This window comes from Chenopodium album, chromosome 16 (genome assembly GCF_948465745.1).
Source record: "Chenopodium album chromosome 16, dcCheAlbu1.1, whole genome shotgun sequence".
Classification (NCBI taxonomy): Eukaryota; Viridiplantae; Streptophyta; class Magnoliopsida; order Caryophyllales; family Amaranthaceae; genus Chenopodium; species Chenopodium album.
The window spans coordinates 47,959,889-47,980,693 of record NC_137849.1 but is presented as its reverse complement, the minus strand read 5'-3'; the positions used below and the strand labels follow the sequence as shown (position 1 = coordinate 47,980,693).

The 20,805-nt window shown below is 35.3% G+C and overlaps 3 protein-coding genes across 3 annotated transcripts; 1 reads left to right on the top strand and 2 right to left on the bottom strand.

Moving 5' to 3' along the window:
* The first annotated feature begins 1,267 nt into the window (after positions 1–1,267).
* On the top strand, positions 1,268–3,714 carry LOC145585724 (cytochrome P450 86A8-like). Its single transcript, XM_081642434.1, has one exon. The coding sequence runs from the start codon at positions 1,729–1,731 to the stop codon at positions 3,298–3,300; it is 1,572 nt and encodes a 523-aa protein (XP_081498560.1). The 5' UTR covers positions 1,268–1,728; the 3' UTR covers positions 3,301–3,714.
* A 543-nt stretch (positions 3,715–4,257) lies between these two features.
* On the bottom strand, positions 4,258–12,279 carry LOC145586806 (ascorbate transporter, chloroplastic-like). The gene is made up of 11 exons (XM_081643739.1): positions 12,044–12,279; positions 10,253–10,860; positions 10,021–10,128; positions 9,015–9,170; positions 7,991–8,206; positions 6,907–7,116; positions 6,380–6,517; positions 5,412–5,513; positions 5,204–5,269; positions 4,883–4,967; positions 4,258–4,796 (listed from the first exon to the last, which is right to left on the bottom strand). The coding sequence occupies exons 1-11, from the start codon at positions 12,096–12,098 to the stop codon at positions 4,699–4,701; spliced, it is 1,842 nt and encodes a 613-aa protein (XP_081499865.1). The 5' UTR covers positions 12,099–12,279; the 3' UTR covers positions 4,258–4,698.
* Positions 12,280–14,093: 1,814 nt separating this feature from the next.
* Positions 14,094–18,841, bottom strand: LOC145586805 (glycerol-3-phosphate 2-O-acyltransferase 4-like). Its single transcript, XM_081643738.1, has 3 exons — positions 18,042–18,841; positions 15,355–15,917; positions 14,094–14,731 (listed from the first exon to the last, which is right to left on the bottom strand). The coding sequence occupies exons 1-3, from the start codon at positions 18,660–18,662 to the stop codon at positions 14,410–14,412; spliced, it is 1,506 nt and encodes a 501-aa protein (XP_081499864.1). The 5' UTR covers positions 18,663–18,841; the 3' UTR covers positions 14,094–14,409.
* Positions 18,842–20,805: the final 1,964 nt, after the last annotated feature.

The following is a 20,805-nucleotide window of genomic DNA, read 5'->3' as shown; positions in this document are numbered from 1 at the left end:
TTCATGAATATAAAAACTTTGGGTTAAATTTAATTTGTTACCATGCATTTGGACTGTACCTCTATATAATTCATCACAATCATTTATATTCATCAAGAAGAAGGCGTTGACTGTTAAAGAGTTATGACACTCTTTTGTTGCAAAAGTAAAGGATAGCTAGATTGGAATCTCTTACATAAAAATCTTACACGAAACTTTAAATTGTGGTTGGGTTGCTCACCCAACCCTGACCTATCTTCTCATCTCTTCTTAAATTCATCTTCCACCTTAATTTCTTTTCCATAATCACCACAAAATTACTTGATTAAGTACTCCCTCAAAACCCGATTACAAATCAACCCCATTTCTTAATCCGTATTAAGTTTCTTTCTTCTTTGGTAAACTATATCGAATTGTGATATTGTGATCTTGAAGGAACTATTAATTGTTGTTATCAAGCAACTAATCTAGTCATAAGCTTTGTTAAACCTTAAATTGTGTGTGTTAAATATTACACTTCTTTTGTCTATCTCTTTTATCTTACTAGTTCCTTAAATATTTGGAATCAAACATAATAGAGTGTGGGCTAGTTTCTCAACTAATCACAATAAATATCTCTCTTTCTCTCTCTCTCTCTCTCTCTCTCTCTCTCTCTCTCTCTCTCTCTCTCTCTCTCTCTCTCTCTCTCTCCCCATTGAATGCATCAACTTAAAAGCCCTGCTAAAGTTAGGTGGAAAAGGCATTGATAAAGAAGACAAAGAGGGTTCATGTTATGTTTTTGAGCCTTTGAGGTATGATGCTTCACTCTTTCCCTTTTTAATTGATTTTCCACCTAGTGAGTAGAACTACATGTTAAACATGTAAAACATATAATAATAATAGACATTTTACCCTTAATAAACTAGACACGTTAATAAGGTAGAAAAAATGACATATCCTTTTTAAATTCTTTTTTAACCCTTACCATGTTAGGTGGCTAATAATTAACAAGATAGTCTTATTACTCGTTCGTGCAGTTTAATTTATCTCTACCCGTGTTTTTCTTTACCGCTATAATAATTGTCGCTACTAGCTTTTGTGTGACACCATTATTTCAACACCTCCACCACCCTCCCTCTCCCCCTCTTGTTGGCACTTTTCCATAAATAGGGGTGCAGAAAAATGGTTACTAGTTACAACTTAAACACATCAAGTTCTCTTGTGTGAGACATAATAAGAGAAGGAAGGAAGAAAGTGGGTGAATTTAATTTAAGAACTACAACTGGCCTTAGTAATTGCTCTGTCTTTTTTATTTATTACCTACACTTTTCTTATATATTTTCTTTCTCTTATTCTCCCTCTCTTATCTCACAATAATCTATCTCTTTCTAGCTCTCTGTTTTTCCGCTGTTTTTCTCTTTATTACCTTCTTTTCTTCCCATTTTTTCCTCATTTTCTTGCATTTTTTTGTTTTTGTTTTGTTTTTTTTTTCCTTGTTTATTTTCAGGACTCTAGCAAGCTAAGAAGTAAGAAAGTGACTTGCATGCCAAAATTGATGATGTTATTTGAAGATTAAACCAAGAAAAGAAAATTATTGAGCATTTTGATGCTTAAGAGAAGCAGCCAAAATTATAGGATTTCTTTAAAAGTAATGTTTTGTTTAATTGTAATGGGAAAATAATCTCTTCAAGTAAACCTACATTTTCTGTTTTCTTATACATTTGGTTTACCTCTTAGGCTAGTTATACAAGAAATCTTTTACTAAAAAAAATGGATATTTATGTAGCCTTGCTATTGTTTACTGCCATTACATCTTACCTGCTATGGTTCACCTTCATATCACGGTCACTACGGGGTCCACGTGTCTGGCCATTATTGGGCAGCCTCCCCGGCTTGATCGAGAATTTTGAGAGGATGCATGATTGGATGGCTGATAATCTCCGCGCGTGTGGTGGCACGTACCAAACTTGCATCTGTGCCGTACCTTTCTTGGCTCGGAAGCAAGGTCTTGTTACAGTTACTTGTGATCCAAGGAATTTAGAGCATATACTCAAGACCCGGTTTGATAACTACCCAAAGGGTCCAACTTGGCAAGCTGTGTTTCATGATTTACTTGGGTTTGGAATTTTTAACTCGGATGGTGATACATGGCTATTCCAAAGGAAGACGGCCGCGCTCGAGTTCACCACTCGAACCCTCCGCCAAGCCATGGCTAGGTGGGTCAACCGAGCCATCCATGGACGGTTGTGCCCCATCCTTGAGACGGCTCAAAGTGAAGCTAAACCAGTTGATATGCAGGACCTCATGCTTCGGCTTACTTTCGACAACATTTGTGGTTTGGCTTTTGGCGGGGACCCTCACACCCTTGTGCCAGGGCTACCGGAAAATGGATTTGCTAACGCTTTTGACCGGGCCACGGAAGCATGCCTCCAACGGTTCGTGTTTCCGGAGATCATATGGAGGCTCAAGAAGTGGCTCCGGCTCGGGCTAGAAGTTAGCCTGAGCCGAAGCCTTGTTAAGATAGACAATTACTTGTCTGAAGTCATTGATAAGCGTAAGGAAGAGTTGATGAACAGGCAAAAGGACTATGATGATCTGCTCTCTAGGTTCATGAAGAGGAAGGAATACTCATCCTACTCGGATAAGTTCCTGCAACACGTGGCATTAAACTTCATCCTAGCTGGACGTGACACGTCCTCCGTGGCGCTGAGCTGGTTCTTCTGGCTGGTCATACAGAATCCCAGAGTTGAAGACAAGGTCTTGCTTGAGATATGCACTGTCCTGACGGAAACACGTGGCGCTGACACGGCAAAATGGGTGGATGAGCCGTTGGATTTCGAAGAGGTGGACCGTCTGGTGTACCTTAAGGCAGCATTGTCAGAGACCCTACGATTATACCCATCAGTCCCGGAGGACTCGAAGCATGTAGTGGCTGACGACGTGCTGCCTGATGGCACATTCGTGCCAGCAGGCTCGTCAATATCGTATTCGATATACTCTGCAGGGAGGATGCAGAGCACATGGGGAGAGGACTGCTTAGAGTTCAAGCCAGAAAGGTGGTTATCCCCTGATGGTACAAAGTTCATCATGCATGATCATTTCAAGTTTGTGGCTTTCAATGCAGGGCCAAGAATTTGCCTAGGGAAGGATTTGGCTTACCTACAGATGAAATCGGTGGCGGCCTCAGTTTTGCTCCGCCACCGTTTGGCCGTGGCGCCGGGGCATAAGGTGGAGCAAAAGATGTCAATGACATTGTTCATGAAGCATGGGCTTAAGGTGGATGTGCATCAAAGGGACTTAACCCAAGTAATTGCAAATATGAAGCAGGAGACAGAAATTTAACTGTCAGATAACAGAAGAATTCAGGGTTTTTACTGCAGTAAATGAAATTATGGCTCAATTTGAAGGGGAGAGTATGGGAAGATAGAAAGGTACGTTGCAATTAATATGTTAGCAGCGGATGAATCACACACAACATGGGTTTGAATAATTACTGAGGAATTAAAGGGGCTCGCTTTGATACAGCTGTTTGGTGTTGTAATTCATGGAAAACTTGTAATTTTGTATTCAGATTTCAGAGGGCATTTATAGTCCTGTGTATTTTGGGCCAACCACCCTACAATCGTAGGGCACCCCTTAGAAACATTTGTTCAGGCAATTCTTTTTCAATTTTGGTTTAATTTGTTTATTGACATTTTGTAATTACAGTATAATATTTGAAGCAATAATAAAGTCTAATTTTCATTCTTCATGACATTTACACTTTTCTGTCTTCTTTTAGATTATGTATTATAATAACAGTTTCTGGTTAATGGCGTGGGGATATTCTTGTTGGCTTCCCACTTCTTAGGGGACAATTACTAGTATGAAAGTTTCAATCCTAAAATTAAAGAAAAAGCATCAGAAGGTGAGGCAGGAAAAATGAATTGCATAACTAAATTCTTGCCCGCGTACATAAACTTGGGTCAGACGATCTGACCAGGCGATTCTGATCAGACCGTCTAATACTCTAATCCGAGATCTTATGTTCAGTATGCAACTCTGTTACTCAGACATTGAGACAGATGGATGTGAGAATGAGTACGAAAGTGAATCAAAGGTTAGATTTTCCCCTTTCTTTAGGTGGAGTTTGGTTCGGGTTAGCGAAAGAGGATTGATCTCCTCATTTCCCTTCAAAATAACATAGTAAAAGTAAGCATGAATAACAAACAGGATGCAGAGATTCCTCACAAAAAAAGAAAAAAAAAAAATAAAAACAAAAACAAACAGGATGCAGAGAAAATGGAGGGAACACAAGCAGAAGAAGAAAGAACTACATTCATATATTGTACGTTTATAACAGGCATTTTTCTCTAAGCAATTACATGTTGGACTTCTAACAATTTTCTCCTTTCATCTAATATAGGGACTTTATGCTAATACAGAAAAAGGACTTCAATATTTTGATTTTTATCAAAGTTCCATGAGGCATCATCTTCCTCAAAATTTTTCTTAAACTAAGAAGGCTGAAATATAACAAAAATAGAAATCACAGTAATCCATGCCGACTCTTGCTCCAGTCTTAAGAAGGGTCAAAGAGTACCTATTTTTGCCAAATCAACGTACACTTTCCTCGATCACAATATCCTTATCTATAGTGCGGTGATCGTCTGTTTCATCATTTCCGGAATAGATAACAAGTACCGTGGAAGACTGTAGATTCAGAAGAGGCCTATCCTTCTTGTATACCTTTACTGCCTTTCAGTCCAGGATTTTCTCTCCAGTCGCAAATAAATTCCATACTAAAGTCCCAACAAGGTATAATGCTATTGACACCTTAAACACATCATCCCAGGAGCCTATCAACCAGATTCATCAATAATTGTCAGTCTGAGGAAGTTCAAAAGTTTAGTATACAAAATAGAGTACAGGAGAATGTACATACCTCGTTGGAGAATGAATCCAGTGGCAGCTGTACCTAGGACTCCAGCAAGAACACCTGCTGTGTTCGACAACCCCAGCAATACACCCTACAATTTTAAATTGGGATTTTTAATTAACAAAATAGCATAGTTCAGGATTATTGAGGGTTGAACTTGGCAAAGAGATATAAGAGGGATAAGAAAACAAGACAAATATAAGGACTTAAGAAGTTCAGAATGACAGTAGCAGCATGTTTGCTTGAGACCAAGTTTACATTGTACCAACTTTCTACAGACCAAGGGTGACATTCTTGTCAAGGAAGGACCAGAATAAATAAACTTACAGAATATCGAGGCCCAATGTCTTGGTGATTGGAATACAGTCCAGATTGAGAGAATGCGTCTGATCCCTGTCATCCATCACAAGTGTGTAACGTTATTTTCATTTTCATATTCTTGCAAAACCAACAAATAGATACTACAAACTGACAAATTGAAGACAGGGACTCTGCCAATAATAGTTCCTGTAAGTCTTTTGGAGAAAGCATATACCTGACTGCATGCCATGCAGAGTACAGCTAAAGCAGGGGTCCTGACTTGACTTAGTACTGAAAGAGAGATAGCTGGGCCAATAAATCCAATAGTTTGCATGATCTGCAAAGAGATGCTAACAGCCTTAGAGAAGACCAATCCAACATGAAGCATAAAGTTCAGTTGTTCACATGCTATATCCTCGATGCCTATAGATGTATCATAATAGCATAAAAAAAATAAAAAAATAAAAAAATTGTTCCAACAAGAATATAGCCATGAAATACCAACTCTGCTAAAAAATGAAATAAAGGAAAAAAGAAACTGCTCCCAATGTATAAACAGGCATGTATCAAGACACCTTTGTCATCTTCACAATTCAGTACAGGTGGGTTCTTCAAATTATACTGAGTACAAAATTAGAGTAATACAATTTAAAAAGCTGCTCTGGTCATCACACCCTAAACTCTATGGATACTTTTATCCAGGCTAGAGCGACAAAGATGAATGAGCAGAAACATAAAAATCCAATCAGAGAATTGTATAATTTGATCTTGCTTGTTCAATTTCCGTGTAGTTGAAAGGACCACCAGTGGACAAATAGTCAAGAAGCAATGACCATTTTACAAGTACATCTTAACTGTCTTCTCAAATGGGTATGGATACTTGCAAGTGATCCTAAAGAGCTATCCATATCCAAGTCAGATAATTCAAAGTTCAAACAAGGTATGAGGAGTCCAAAGCATCCGAGTAACATAGGCTATGAATATCAACTGCCAATCCAAGTTGTCGATGCGACATGCAGAACCTTATAGTACGAGCATGATAAGGTTTCTAAGGTACAGTAAAAACTAAGGTATATACATATACTTGCTAAACAGCTAATTATTATACTCTATTTTCAGATTCTACCACTCAAAGAGTCCAACTATAACAAAGACAGAAAACATATATAAATATAGCATCTATCATGCAAGTATTATGCACACCTTACGAACGGAAGTAACAGTGAGGCCTCTGCTGATAAGTGTATCAGCAATCCAGCCTCCTATATTTGCAAACACGGCCATAGTCAACCATGGAAGTACACAGAACAGCCCAGATTCCATAAGGTTGAACTTCAACACCTGACATAAGTAGCTGAGTCAGATCATGAAAGCCCTTGAACATGTCAATACACTAGGATTCTGACTTTTTGAGATAAAAAAAGATATAAAGATAAAATTTTCAGTCTTAATTCCTAAGAGCTGTCATATGAATGGATCACAAAAACATCAGAATTATTCCCCGATAAACAAGCAGGAACCCAAACGATAGACAGTTTCACAGGGCACAGAAATGAACATTTTATTGCAAGTACTGAATTTTCAAAGACTTTCACATGAGGCATCATCCTGAGATCCTTAATTCCTTATACTGGTCTATTCTAACCCTTGGACAAGAGTATATATATATATATATATGTATGCCACCACAACTGCAAACTTACATATTTACTATAAGGAAAGACCAATACCTGATTATAATAAGTTGGCATCCATGTCAAAAGAATGAATGTACCCCAATTGTGGCAAAAGTGAGAAACTATAAGAGCCCAGACTGCAGGTTTTGATAAGATCAGTTTCCAGGGAATGACAGTAACAGGCTCCTCGGCTATGCTACCTTCCATGATAAACCTTTTCTCCTGAAGACTAAGTTCTGGATCATCTGCTGGTGTGCTACGTGCCTGGGAAAAGCCAGAGAAAAATGTAATTTATTTAATTACACAGAATTCTGAAGTTCATTACACCACACCTTTTAGGTAATTTCATTTTCAGTGACACGTGACAAAATAGAAGGGAAAGGAAAAATGTAATTAAACCAAAATGGCTTCATAAATTTTTTCACGCACTTTTTTCCACGAAGTTGCAATAAATAAGGGAATGATGAAAATAACTCTCGGGCTGATTACATTTTACCTCACTCACCCTGTGTAGGTGGGGGCCTCATTCAAGGCTTTGGGGAAGTGGTCATGAGTATGAGTTTGAGCATTTTACATGTGTTTTGCTAAATGCAATATTAAGGCCATGTGCATTTAAGAATCACATGCCTCACAAGATGAACCTTTGTTTCTCGGGCACTTAGTTCATACACTGATGGGTGACATGCCTAGGAAAACCCAAACACATATGAAACATTTTCAATGTAATTCAGCAGTGCACAATTCATCTCACTTGTTCAATAAATACAATTTAAGCAACATGCAAACATGACTATGGAAGAGAAAAGGGAATCAATGGTGATTATAAAAGATATTCAACTAAGTTCTGAAGTTTATTTTCATCTCACCTATATGGTATCAACAGTGACAAGAATAATAAAAAAGACTACAGCAGGATATTGATATTCAAATTATAACTAAATCATGGTACAAAGGGTAGGCATTGAACCTGTGATGTAAAGCATATTCACAGGGCATAAATCGCTATAGATAGTGATGGTAGCAGTTATAGCATGAAAATCATTTTGTCTTTTGCAAATCTACATGATATTCATGCAACTAAAAGTCATATGAATCCAATATAGAGGTAATTAATGTAACAAGAAAAAAGTGTGTTTACCTTGGCAAACCATAATGCAAACCAGATGCTTCCAAGTGAGCCAAAGGAGTAAAACACGGAAGGCCAGCCAAACTTGTGGATCAAAATTGGTGAAAAGGCCAATCCTGTCACAGACCCTAGATACATGCCACTGTATACCAAGGATAGTGCTCTGCTTCGCTCAGATACTGGAATCCATTTTGAGATCATGTTATTCATAGCAGGCATAGCAACACCCTGGAACATGAAACAATGTCTTGATCGACAGATATACAGAGTAAGGAGGCAGAGAGTTCATTTAAATAGGAATTGAAGATTAAAAAAAGAAGAGGAATGTGCAAAAGTGGCGCAACCAATTTTCCTCTCATGCTTTTAGCATTAGGAAGGATAAAATTGGGCTTTGTTGATGGTGTCTAGAGTTAATATATCAAAAAAGTGTTCAGAAAATGAATCAGTTATTCTATCTGCATCAACTTTGACAAAGAAAATGTTTTCAGCTCCCTATTGAAGATCCATAGGAAAACTTGGCAAGTAGGAAACATGAGGATCCATAGGCTGAAAACTTGCTCAAGACCTGTATTACATGGAATCATTGCAGAAAGTTGCTTTTTTTGGGGGGCAGAATTATATACATCTGTATATCGTCTATTTATACTAGCTATGAAACAGCCACATATAGCCAAATACCATTCCAAGGTTAAAGCTTACATTTGCTCATAGACCTAAAGTACAAGTTCTTACTGCCAAACCATAGGTAGTACTCCATAAATATTATAGCAAAGACGCAAAGTATTTCTCAAATTCCAGTCATGACTAAGATCCATTTAAACCAAATACCATATCATCATTATCCAATTTCAAGAAAGACTAGTGGTATTCCCTGTATAACCTATGAAGGTTGTGATGTTGCCCAAGGCATAAAGCTAAGAATCTGCAACTTAGCATGCATTGTACAACAGATACACAGATACTAGCACTATCTAAATTATAATTTAGATGCATTGAATCTTCATTGCACAAATATTTGTAAGAGATATAGGCCAACCTCACCAATCCCCATAAACGCGCGCATGATGAGTAAGCAAGGCAGGCTTATTTTTGCAGCAATAGGAGTCAATACTGTGGCAATAGACCACCAAATTACTCCAAAACCCAAAACAAGCTTCCCACCCACCTTATCTGCCCATATACCACCAGCAATCTGGGAATCCGGAAACACAAAGAATATGTTAGAAAGGAGATAACAGCTTATGATATTGATTGCTTGATTAAACTTGTTTATGCATGGGCAATTACCAACCTAATGAATTCAATGAACATGGTAAAGTGGAAAAATAAACATAATTAATTCATCAAATACCCCAATTTTCCAATCATATTATAATCTGAATTTAATACCATGGACATGAATAATCAAATGTCAACCCAATGGGGACAATATTCAAGTTATGAGAATGAAAATGTGCCATTAGTATTCAGCAACTCCATAGGTATTAATTGTCCAGTTAAAAGAATTTTATTGGATAAAATTTCCCTGAAAATACTGTCCAAGCTGGCATAATCGACTGCTTTCTGTTTCTAGCTTACTTCTTTAGGTACATTATCTGCTTAAACCAAGGAACAGGACAAATAACCTAGAAAGCAAGGCATCAGAACTGAAAGACATGTTGCCAATATGTTAATCCTTCTAGATACACTGGAAAAGTAATTGGACTGTTGATATAATATTCTAAACCATAATGGCATTTTCCTATGATGGAACACATTCCCTTATAAATGTGAATTTCCTATATGAGAGCATCAATAGTGGACAAAAATTTCACTTAAATCTGTGTGCCTTACCATCAATATCAAAGAGGGGGGAGGGGGGGAGAGGGGAACATTTCGCTTAAATCTTTGTGCCTTACCATCAAAATCAAGGGGGAGGGGGAAATCAACATCACAATTTGCTTGATGTTAAGGAAGGTGGATGCATAACATACCAAGCCTAGATAGTTTGCCATAATGACACATTAAACAGAATGTTGATTTATTGAGCACCAGAGCTAAACCTGAGTAAGAAGATATCCCCAAAAGAAGGATGATTGAATCAGACCAACAGTTGTGCTATTCCAACCGAACTCCTTGGACATTGGAAGAATTGCAATACTCATATTTACCTGCAGAAGCCATTTTAAATTAGGCTAAAGCTTAATTTTACATCATATATAGCTGGATACTGTGGGTTACATAGGCAATATCCAGGCAGACAACTACAGCAAGATGAATAGGAGAACAACTCACACGATCCATGTTGCATAATAGAAATGCTGCAAAACAAAGCAACACAACAACCCAGCGCTTTGGTAACTGAGCTGTCTTCGGTGCACTTTTGTCTGGTAAGACAACTTCACCTGCTCCCTCAGGTGGCCTCAGTGAATCAAAGGCCCCTTCAGTTATGTCAAATTCCTCAGACTTGTAATAAGCACGGACCCCACTGTCTCCCACACAATTAGACATTGGCAACTTACTGTTATCTACAAGAAACTTATCCACTGGTCCTGAAGGCACCAATGTACCACTTTTACAGCAGGATTTAGAAGAGATAGGGCTTCTAGATACTCTTCTAACCCTTTTGATAGAGCTTGGAGCATGAAAGTGCTCATGTGCATGATGAAAGTGAGAAAACAAATTATTATCATAAGTTATCCTGGCCTGCTTAGAATTCCTGGAGTCCGAAGCATTTATAATACAAACAAGCGAGCAATGCGAACATTTAGAAGTAAGACAGTTCTTAGTCAGGCGGTGAGATGTTTTGTTCAGCAATCTCCCCTGTCCACATAGCCCAATGGAGGAACCAAAATCCTCTTTCTTGAGATGTGCTACATCATTTCTTTTCTGACATACATTACCTGCAAAATAAAAAAGACTATGAAGGATTTGTATAACAAAAGCTATCAAAAACATTGTTAACAGCTCAATTCCTTAACAAGCTAAACCACTCTTAACAACAGATACATTACATTCATACATCTATAACAATGCTCCAATACAAACCCAATCTAACCATTTTGTAGTGCACTAAGAACTTGGTAAGTTTAATGTAGGGTGCTAAGTCAATCATAAAGCATATTGCAGCTCCACAAAGCTCAATCGAAAGACATAAAGATTGTAATTATATAAAACCCAACTCTTCAGAGTTCAGACATCATCCAACCATCAAACAAGCTACATAATCCCTTAGCAGATTATGCTAATGCACCTATGCTATATGTGTAATGTTTGGACTTCGGATAATCCAATAAGTGCCTTAGTTTACTAAATATTGCCAAAATAGAAACCTTAGACCATTTTCTCGTCAGCTTTTTCACCATAATTAAACATTTCATATTTGGAGTAAATAAAAGCATGAGTCAACACTATCATACTTTTGCTAATTCTTTTCCTTCAACCCAGCACAAAACTCACTACTTGCACCAAGTCTATGCTTGTGGTTCAGGCGTTCAAATGTACACAACCTTAGTCTAACCAATCGTTATTCGAGCACTAGTTCCAGAACTTAATCAAATCTTAACTAATTAACCGAAATCATCAACAACCACCCAACATGTATTCCACCATCAAACTTACCCGCAATTTGCGGATATCAGAAAGGAAACAACTCAAAATTTAAAAATAATTTAGCATAAACAACCTCAATTCAACAATACCAATGCATGTCATAACTCTGCAACTGAACATAATGACATTATCTTGACCTCGAAAATTCCGCCCTTCTAGATTCTTCATCAGGTCATTAACTCATTACTCATTGTTGCAGATAACTAATTGTATAAGGTCATATTCGGTTCACCTTATTTCCACTCATTACACTAAAAATAAGTTCGGATAAGTTCAGATAATAAGAGCGCACCGCAATTAACCACCGGTCTCAATCATATGACAAAATTAAGCAAAAATCCATTTCCAGAAAACTGAAATTAGTAATAATACAAATATACAAACTACTCCTTATCCAAATTGAATCAACAAATAAAATTACATCAAAATAAAAAATTGAAATTGACGAAAAATTGATGAAATTGGAAAAATTACCAGGTGAGAGAAAAGAAGTGAAGGAGCGATTGGAGATAACGCCGCCGATTGCCATAGTTGCCGGCAAAAAATTGCAGAATTGAAAAGGTTGAAAGTTCGAAAATGTCAAATCATCCTAAAATTGCAGGCGAAGTATAAATTGTGGTGTGTTGAAGTTTCTCTCTCCTCAGTGAGACGAAGGAAACGAACACTTGGTAGACGATAAGCTGGTGGGAATATCTCATGGAATTTTCCCGCTTCCGTTAATTATTTCATCCTGGTAGTACTAGTGTGGAACTACGACACAGGGTTCTTATCTTGACACGTGGCTCTTTACCTTACCTATAAACCTCCTAATTTCTCATCATTTTCCCTTTCATTACGATAATAATCATAAACTATGGTGTAATTTACATAATCTTATATCACTACTCGTTACAGTATTTCCTAAAAAAAAAAATCACTACTCGGTTATAAGAGTGTCTTCTAATCACTTGGTTTTTATTTATCTGAATTTATTCTATATCTAAATTTATTAGACATTATTATAATTCATTATAATTGTAATCCAAGGGCTTGTTCTGATTTATTGAACTGAATTGTTTATGAGATAAGGAAATTAGAAACTGAATTGAAAACTTATCAAAACTTATTTTTCTTGAATTGTATTTATCTTAATTTATATATTAAGGAAAATAGAACATACCCTAATTAAAACTTTGTTTTCTTTACTTTATTCTGGTTAAAATCATATTAGAGTCATAAGACACACATTTTTAAAAAATATATGTTGAGATGAATCTAACAAGATTGCACTTGATAATGCTTTATTCTTATACATTGACGTACAACTAAAATCAAATTAAACAATTACTTTTGAAATTTTAAACTAGGTCAAATCAAAACACCTTATTTAGGTGAGGAGAACAAAGCCCGAATCATATTCCAAGATTCCATAAGGTTTGGCACTTTCCATAATTTATACTTCGTGGATGCAACATCAACTTATTCGCTAGTCAGCTAACGTAGCCCACCAAAGCACCTTAGAAATGTCAATTTAATATTGCATTCATTCATCATTCATGTACAAGTATGAAGTACTAGTATATATATCTATCGTCATTTTTTCTAGCCGCTAGGAATGTACGGACTACATAGTTAACCATTCATCCCGTCATGTCAATGGATTCTTGGTGTAGATTGGAGGGAAAAAAAACAAAGTAATCGGTGTGTAATTCAAAAATTCATGTCCCTCAAATTCTTATTATTTGCAATAAAAAGGGGTATTATTTGTGAAACATAACATATTTCTTTGTTGTACGTAATAAGAAACGAAAATAGTAGTATTTTTAATTTTTTCTAAGAGAAAACAATTTAGACCATTAGTTGATGTTCTATAGAAATACCACTTATTTGTTGATAAATTGAAGAAAACTGTTTTTAATAACATAATAGTCATAGCTTACTTGACTTATCTAGTTATCTCCAATTAAGATAGTAGTAATATGACGTACATTTGAAAGGTTTTTTTATAGGCAAAATAAACTATCATACTGACATACATAGCATAACTAAGCTAACACACAATGTAGAAACATACCTAATTATAAAACTTTAAAAGTGAGACTACAGTTTTTATTTATGATTTTGTGCATTAGTATAATTACACTCTAGTATCATAATAGGAAAACAGCACAACATGCTAATTAATTTAACAAACCCAATACCCTACTACGGTACTACCCCATAAACATGAAAATAAATTAATCACCCACCATTTTGAAGGGCCAATCTCTACACATTATTGCACTTAAATACATTATGCTAGCCAATTGCTAAGTCCCAATTTTGAGTTCATTATGAAGTTGGTGTGTGTTGATCAGGTTTTAGCTAGATGAGTGTGGGATTATTTAGAATCGAGTTAATTTTTAACAATTTATTGAACAATGATATCAAATTAAACTTATTATACATAACTACACAAGTTATAAAATAAGCAATTAATGCGATCCTACAGATAAGCAGCATACCACACTTACTCTACAAAATACATACAATAATACATCGCATATACTCTAACAAAATAAAATTGATAATTAGAGTTTTAAAAGGATACAAATAAAATTGAGTAGTAGTTACTAACTTACTACTAATGCACCCTTAAAGACCTTAATCACAATTATTTGGGTACAAAATTCAAATAGCCAATTCAAAAGAAAACTACAACAATCAATAACATTAACAATCTTTTTTTATAAACGATGATTGACTAAACAATACTATCAAACTGTACTTCCAATTTCCAATTTCACCAATAATTAAACCAAAAAAACATGACTAAAACATGATTAAATTTTGTAATCTTTTAACAAGCCTTTATTAAAAATCTAAATAGATTTTTTAGCAGCATGGATAGACTCAACCTTGCCATCGTTGCCACCAAGCAGCATGTACTTATCCTTCCTAGTGAACTGAGTGCACTCGAACCCTAGCACCCCGGCCAACATCTTCTGCACGTGGTTCGCCACCTCGATTGGTGTCTTTCCGCCTCCCTGACACGTCATCTCCGGCGGCAACTTGTCTAGGAAGGTCATTTCGTATGTTGGTCTTGGGTTCATGAAGAAGAAATAAGGGTCCCAAAATTTAACCCCTCTTACTGTTGTCCCATAGAACATGTTTTGCCTGCAGTTTATTGCTACTGGAACAATTCTGTACGTTCCAAACCCAATAATACAATTGTTAGCTTAATAAAAACTTCTTTTTAACATTAAACTTCGGTCATTTAAAGATAAACAATAATTTTTTATTTGTTACTGCATAATTGCACCATTTGCTTTTTTATAAGTCTTCTATGCACTAATTTAGCCATAGATATCACTAATCGTGCATTTTATCTAGGTAAAAAAAAAATACGAATAAGTATACAAGTATATATCGAAAATTACACTATAATTACTCCTAGTTTAGTTGCCATTTTAACTAATCAGAATTGATCGTGATTCCATATATTATATGTAATCCGTACATTATATTCTAGCCTGATTCTTCAAAAACTTTGGGCGGGCTGGGGAAATCGTTTTAATGCAAATTTAGTTGTTTTGGTTAGCCTGGCACAAAATTGACCCAAAAAGTCCATATGGCCCGATCAATTTGGGCCGGGTTTGGGCATGAACTTTTCAGCCTGAAGTTTGGCCCATCATGGCCCACCCAATGATCACCTCTAACTTTTACGCTTGATGAATAAATAATTACTTTAAAAAACGAGGTTGAAAAGTAAGGGACGAAAATAGTAAAATAAAAAGAGACGAAGGGAGTAACAACTAGAAAAATACCTGTCACTCAATTCAGCAAAGAGAGCGCTAAAGCGAAGCAAGTAAGGCTCACGGCAAGTAGTTCCTTCAGGACAAATGACCAAATCACCCTTCTCAAGCAAAGCTTTAATCATATTAGCATCAGCCACACGATCTCTAGTCAAAGCAACGGCTGGGATTGGAGATATAAATCTAGAAAATTTGGACACACTATACGTAACAGTCGCAGGCTTCCTCTTAAGTGCAATAGCAATTTCAATAGGGTCAAGGGCAGTCCGATGATTACACACGTATAAGTTTCCGGGTTTCCCTGGTGACGGAGGCGGTGGCGGATCTCCTCGAATCACGAGCTTAATCCCCATCATAGCGTATGTATATCGTACGATGCGCTCGGGTAGTGGCAGGTTGAAGTATACTCTACATATAGCTAGGATGAACCCGAATGGTATCCATATGAATGTGATCAACGCGTTTATTGGGTCTGGACGTTGTACTAGCCTTCCGTCGTGGAAGATGATCCTTGATTTTAATTGATCTTGTGCTACTGCCTTTGCTGATTTGTCTTTGTGCACCATGTACCCTTCCTGTACAACAGGGTTTTACTTTAATTAGATTTTGCGAAAAACGTAACAAACATAAAACCATGCAAGTAGTGTAATACAGTAGTCCACTCGTGATTTTATCATAAATAGTTATACTTCTAGTTAGTTACTCGGTACATTTGTACATATTGATGAACAACTTTAGGGGTTTGTCATCAAAATGGTTTATTATATCAAAATAGTTATTATAAAGTATACATTTAATTTTTGTATAATTAAATATGGTTGGAGATGATATTAAATTTGAAAGGTGAAGCTGTATACGATTGTGATGGGCTAAATCTAATTGCATAAGTGTTGATTGGTTGTGGGTGGACTTTGGACCATAAAAATAAAGGATATTAAACTTTTGGCAACATTGAACTACTTGAAAGAATTTCTATAATTGTGGGCCTTAATTTTATATGGTTGCCTACTTGCCTTTTAGCTCGACTAATTTCCAACCCCATTTAACTATACTTCATCTTTTTATTGAAAATATGTAGCTAGGTATACCTTGATTACCTTCTTGAAGCATTAGAATTATTTGATCCTAAAACATCAGACAAAATTATTCTCATTCTTGATTTAAACTAAAAGTATTCTTTTTCAACACCTTTTTTTATTAAAAACCAAAAGTGATAAGATAAGTTTGAGATCAATTCGATCTATATATCCCAAAACATCAACAAGAAATATACCTTTTCACCTCATTCAAGGAAGCAAAAATGAATTAATGTACTCCGTATATTGTATTCATTCTCTTCCATTGGTTATGTTAACATTGGACATATATGTGCAAGCTAGTTTGATACATAGTACTTCGTATGTTCTACACGTTTATTTTACAAAATTATGCACTTGGCACATACAATTATAGTATCAACTATCAAACACTATTTTGAGTATACTTTTAATTAATTGTCTATCACAAGCTCATAGATTATCAAACACTATTTTGAGTATATTTTTAATTAATTGTCTATCACAAGCTCATAGATTATTATTAGTCAAAATACCTCATATAGCAAGACAAGTTAATCTAATACTTAATGATTATTAAGAAATTAAAACTAATGCGTGATTTTTTCCAAGTATGTGTCCACTTGCTAAAGAGTCTATTAGTTTGATGATCAGATTCCAATTAGTTCACCTACCAACAAACTTATCAACTAAGTGCAAGCAAAATCCAATTTCCACGACTAAGAAAAGAGTTTGATTAATTGACTTTCAAGTTTTCCCTTCATTCCTTGGATTATTATCAATTTGACTCGTGCATATACATCGTTTACTTGTATTAAATCAACGAAAACTACTACTATTAATATCTCACTCTTTTTTATTAATTAATAGTTTTATATAACATGATTTTCCAGTGATGTATGTACAAAGTAGTTGAGTAGGATCATGCCTCATTTATTTTCCAGCTCAAAACATTCATATCTCAGTACTAAGGCAACCAACTGAAAAATAAAATTCTGCTATTATTCTCAGTATAATTATTAATCATATTTATTGTATTTTCTGAATAATACTGTAATATTTGTCATATTACGTATATCTATCTATAACTTTTACTACTACGATGGAGTACACAGGATATCAACACACTTATAATCGATGTAACATGGAATAAATACACACATTATGTAGTATCTATCTAACTTTATGAACTAGAAAATTAGAAAAATTAAGGAAATTCATCATACTTAATTATGTAGGTCCAAGTTTTTTTATTTTCGATTATGCATATTAAATGTGTATAATTAATGTTGTTTACGCGAAAATCCAAAGCTTAGATACTTGATGTGACCCTTGTCTTTTGAAGAAAGTAGTTGATTCATTTTGGTTTGGTTGTACTTGTTACATTTGCTAGCCCATGTGACGGTACTCACTCGTCGCCGCTAACACATAATTCACATATAACATCATCTAATTTTCATTAATTCCAAGACCTGTAAAAGTCCTACGTAACCATACCACACAACACGACTCAAAGTAGCGCACAATATATGTGACCCTAACAAACAACAAACGGCTAATATTATTGGTACATACTATAACATCTGACGACTAATAGATAATATAAAATTATTATTATGAGACAGAAGGAGTAATAATACGTACCTTACAGAGAGACATGAACTCGTGATCAGAAACACGATCACCAAGTCCAAGATCAGGCAAATGATCACCAAATTCCTCCAAAACGACCTCTTTTTTCTTCTCCCAAACCAAAACACCTCTACCCTTAACAAAACCAGTAGCCTTCTTAGTCTTAGGATTAACCTCAATCTGAGTCCCTAACACCTTATCAGCACCCAAATACTCCTTGACAAAGGTTTCAACCATAATAGTCGGGTTCGCGGTCACAACAACTTTTTTACCTTCACACTTATCAAACACCTCCCAACTATCCTTCCTTACATCCGCAGCGTAGAACCTCGGGAGCACGGCCCGTGCCGCGAGCTCGATCTCGCGGACCTTAAGCCCGGCAAAGGAAATGAAGATCATAGTCTGAATGGCTAACGATTCTGAGACGAATAAATAGGAGAAAATAATGAAAGGAAGTGATAAAAGAAGGAAAAACCCTCGTAAAAGACTTCCTGCTTCAACAGCTACTAACATGAAGTAAGGAAAAGATGAAGATTTTAATAAAAGTGTTCCATCTAAATCAGCTGCAACACTTTTGTATGATTTTTTTTCTGTGTTACATTCAGAAATTGGAGGGAATTTCAACTTACCCATGTTTTTTTTTTGGGGGGGGTGGATTATTATTATGAATGAAGAAAAAGGGTGAAATGGGGGGATATATATGGAGGATAATTGAGTTTGAGGAGAGAGAAAATGGAGGGTGTGGGTTGGCCAACGGTTGGGAAAGAAGAGGTGGTAATATCAAGTTTGTTTTTTTCAGTGAATTGAATTGAAGAAAAGATGTGAAGGAAAAAGGAAGATTGAAAAGAAGAAGAAGAAAGGAGAAAAAAGAGTGGGTTGGAAGTTGAAGGTGTATTAAATGGGTTTTATTTATTGCTCCTACTATTTGGTGTATTAGCGTGTTGTGGGAACTTTAAGATATGTTTCTATGATTTGGGATAATTAATTAGCTTACTATTTACCCCTACTATGGAGCGTTAATGATGTTTAATTCGACACAACTTTAGTTACCAGTTAGCTTATTCAGTAATACTGTAATAAAGTTTAAAGAGGTAATCTAAATTTAGTGTTAATGATACTAATTTAACTTTAGCATAGTTTTACTAATTAGTTAGTTTAGTTGGTAAAGTTTTAAAAAAGGTACGTAAAACAACTTGAAATAATATACATTTCCGTCATATGTGAATTTAGTAATATTATATGATAATGTAATAAAGCGTATTGTCATAATGTTTATGGAGTTATGGATATGTTTTTAAGCTAAGCTGTGATGAACGTTAGTTAATACAGCTAATTAAATTAGTAAGTTATACGAAGTATATTTTACATATGATCTGCTAGATTAAAGGACGAAGAGTGTTTACAACTTGAAACAAAATATGAATATCATGAATTTACTTCACATGGTACTTGGTGGTATATATGACTACTTCAATGTGATTATACATATGTACTGTGTGAAAACTACAACTACTATATATAGTTGTAACAGTTGCAATGATATTTAAATTATGATAAAGCAAGCACTCATTTCTTTCATCTACATTGACTTTCATTTACTTTAATTTTCACAAATTGTCTTTTACCTTTTTATATTGTATCTTTGATCCATATAGAGAAGGAGTACTTTTTAATAGTAACCAATTATAAATAGAGGTAAAAGAATTAAGGTTAGCCTGATGTTTCCATTACTCTTTACTATATATATATATCTAACAAGGCAAATTATGATTAGCATATAGTATTACTACTAATATAGCTTAGATTTCTTTTAAATCAATATATTCGTTACCGATCAACGTCATGATATATTATGGTTAGAAAAACTGAAGTTTGAAAAAAGCATGAATCATAATAATAGATAAGCATTAGAATAATGATAGAGATTATACCCTAAATGAATTAGTCATATAATAAGATAAAGCTACTAGAAGTAGTTTGTTCGGACCAACAAATTTAGAGGAAGAACAAAAACAAAGAAAGAAGGTAAAATCTCCAAGTTTCCAACTAACACATCTACTTGATTCAGAAAGTATATTCAATGTTATCTCCCTCGCCCCCCTTTTTTGGTCCCTTTTGTTAACTGTTACTAGTTCAAAACATAAGTTACACCTTTCTTTTGGAATAAAAGGGTTTTATGATCAATGCTAAATGGTGGCCCGTGTTTCGTGTTTGGGTCCAACATGGGTGTCGAGTAGGACGGGTTGTCCGGAGAGAGGAGTAAGAGTTGAGGAGCCTTGGACTTAAGATCAGGAATGTGAAAGGCATACGTCTTACCACTAATAAGTTAATTGTCATAGACGAGCCTTTCTTAAAAAAAATAATTTTCTATATATAGAATAACGATGATTGCTAGAGTAGTGTAGTAACTTTCTTATAGATCAAATCTGTAGCATTACCATATCGAATTTGTTCCTTAATGTTTTTAACACTTAATTAGGTCTTTCGTACTTTTTTTTTTTTTGGTGCGAATGAGAGGCTAAGCCTCGAGAAGGTCCTCCGTACTTAATTGCATGAGAATTAAGGGCACTAAACAAGAAAGTGTAATGTGATGTAGTGCAACAATTGGAGATATCAAATCATGACTAGGTTATTAACCAACCTACCCTCGAATAATTAAGGGTGTTTGATTTTAATTAATACTTGTAATTTGTTTCAACTTATGTAACCTAATCTTATTTTATTTGATATTTGCTGAACTTTTTAATACGTTTAACCTTAGGTCATATTGTTTGAT

Excerpts from the sequence above, each read along its gene's own strand:
- LOC145586805 (XM_081643738.1), bottom strand. The coding sequence starts at position 18,662 with ATGGGTAAGTTGAAATTCCCTCCAATTTCTGAATGTAACACAGAAAAA. Across the intron at positions 15,918-18,041 it reads AGTTCATGTCTCTCTGTAAG|GAAGGGTACATGGTGCACAA; the intron begins GTACGTATTATT and ends CCTGTTGTACAG. Across the intron at positions 14,732-15,354 it reads TTTGCTGAATTGAGTGACAG|AATTGTTCCAGTAGCAATAA; the intron begins GTATTTTTCTAG and ends TGGAACGTACAG.
- LOC145586806 (XM_081643739.1), bottom strand. The coding sequence starts at position 12,098 with ATGGCAATCGGCGGCGTTATCTCCAATCGCTCCTTCACTTCTTTTCTC. Across the intron at positions 7,117-7,990 it reads TTGCATTATGGTTTGCCAAG|GCACGTAGCACACCAGCAGA; the intron begins GTAAACACACTT and ends GGCTTTTCCCAG. Across the intron at positions 5,270-5,411 it reads TCTGCATGGCATGCAGTCAG|GGATCAGACGCATTCTCTCA; the intron begins GTATATGCTTTC and ends GATGGATGACAG.
- LOC145585724 (XM_081642434.1), top strand. The coding sequence starts at position 1,729 with ATGGATATTTATGTAGCCTTGCTATTGTTTACTGCCATTACATCTTAC.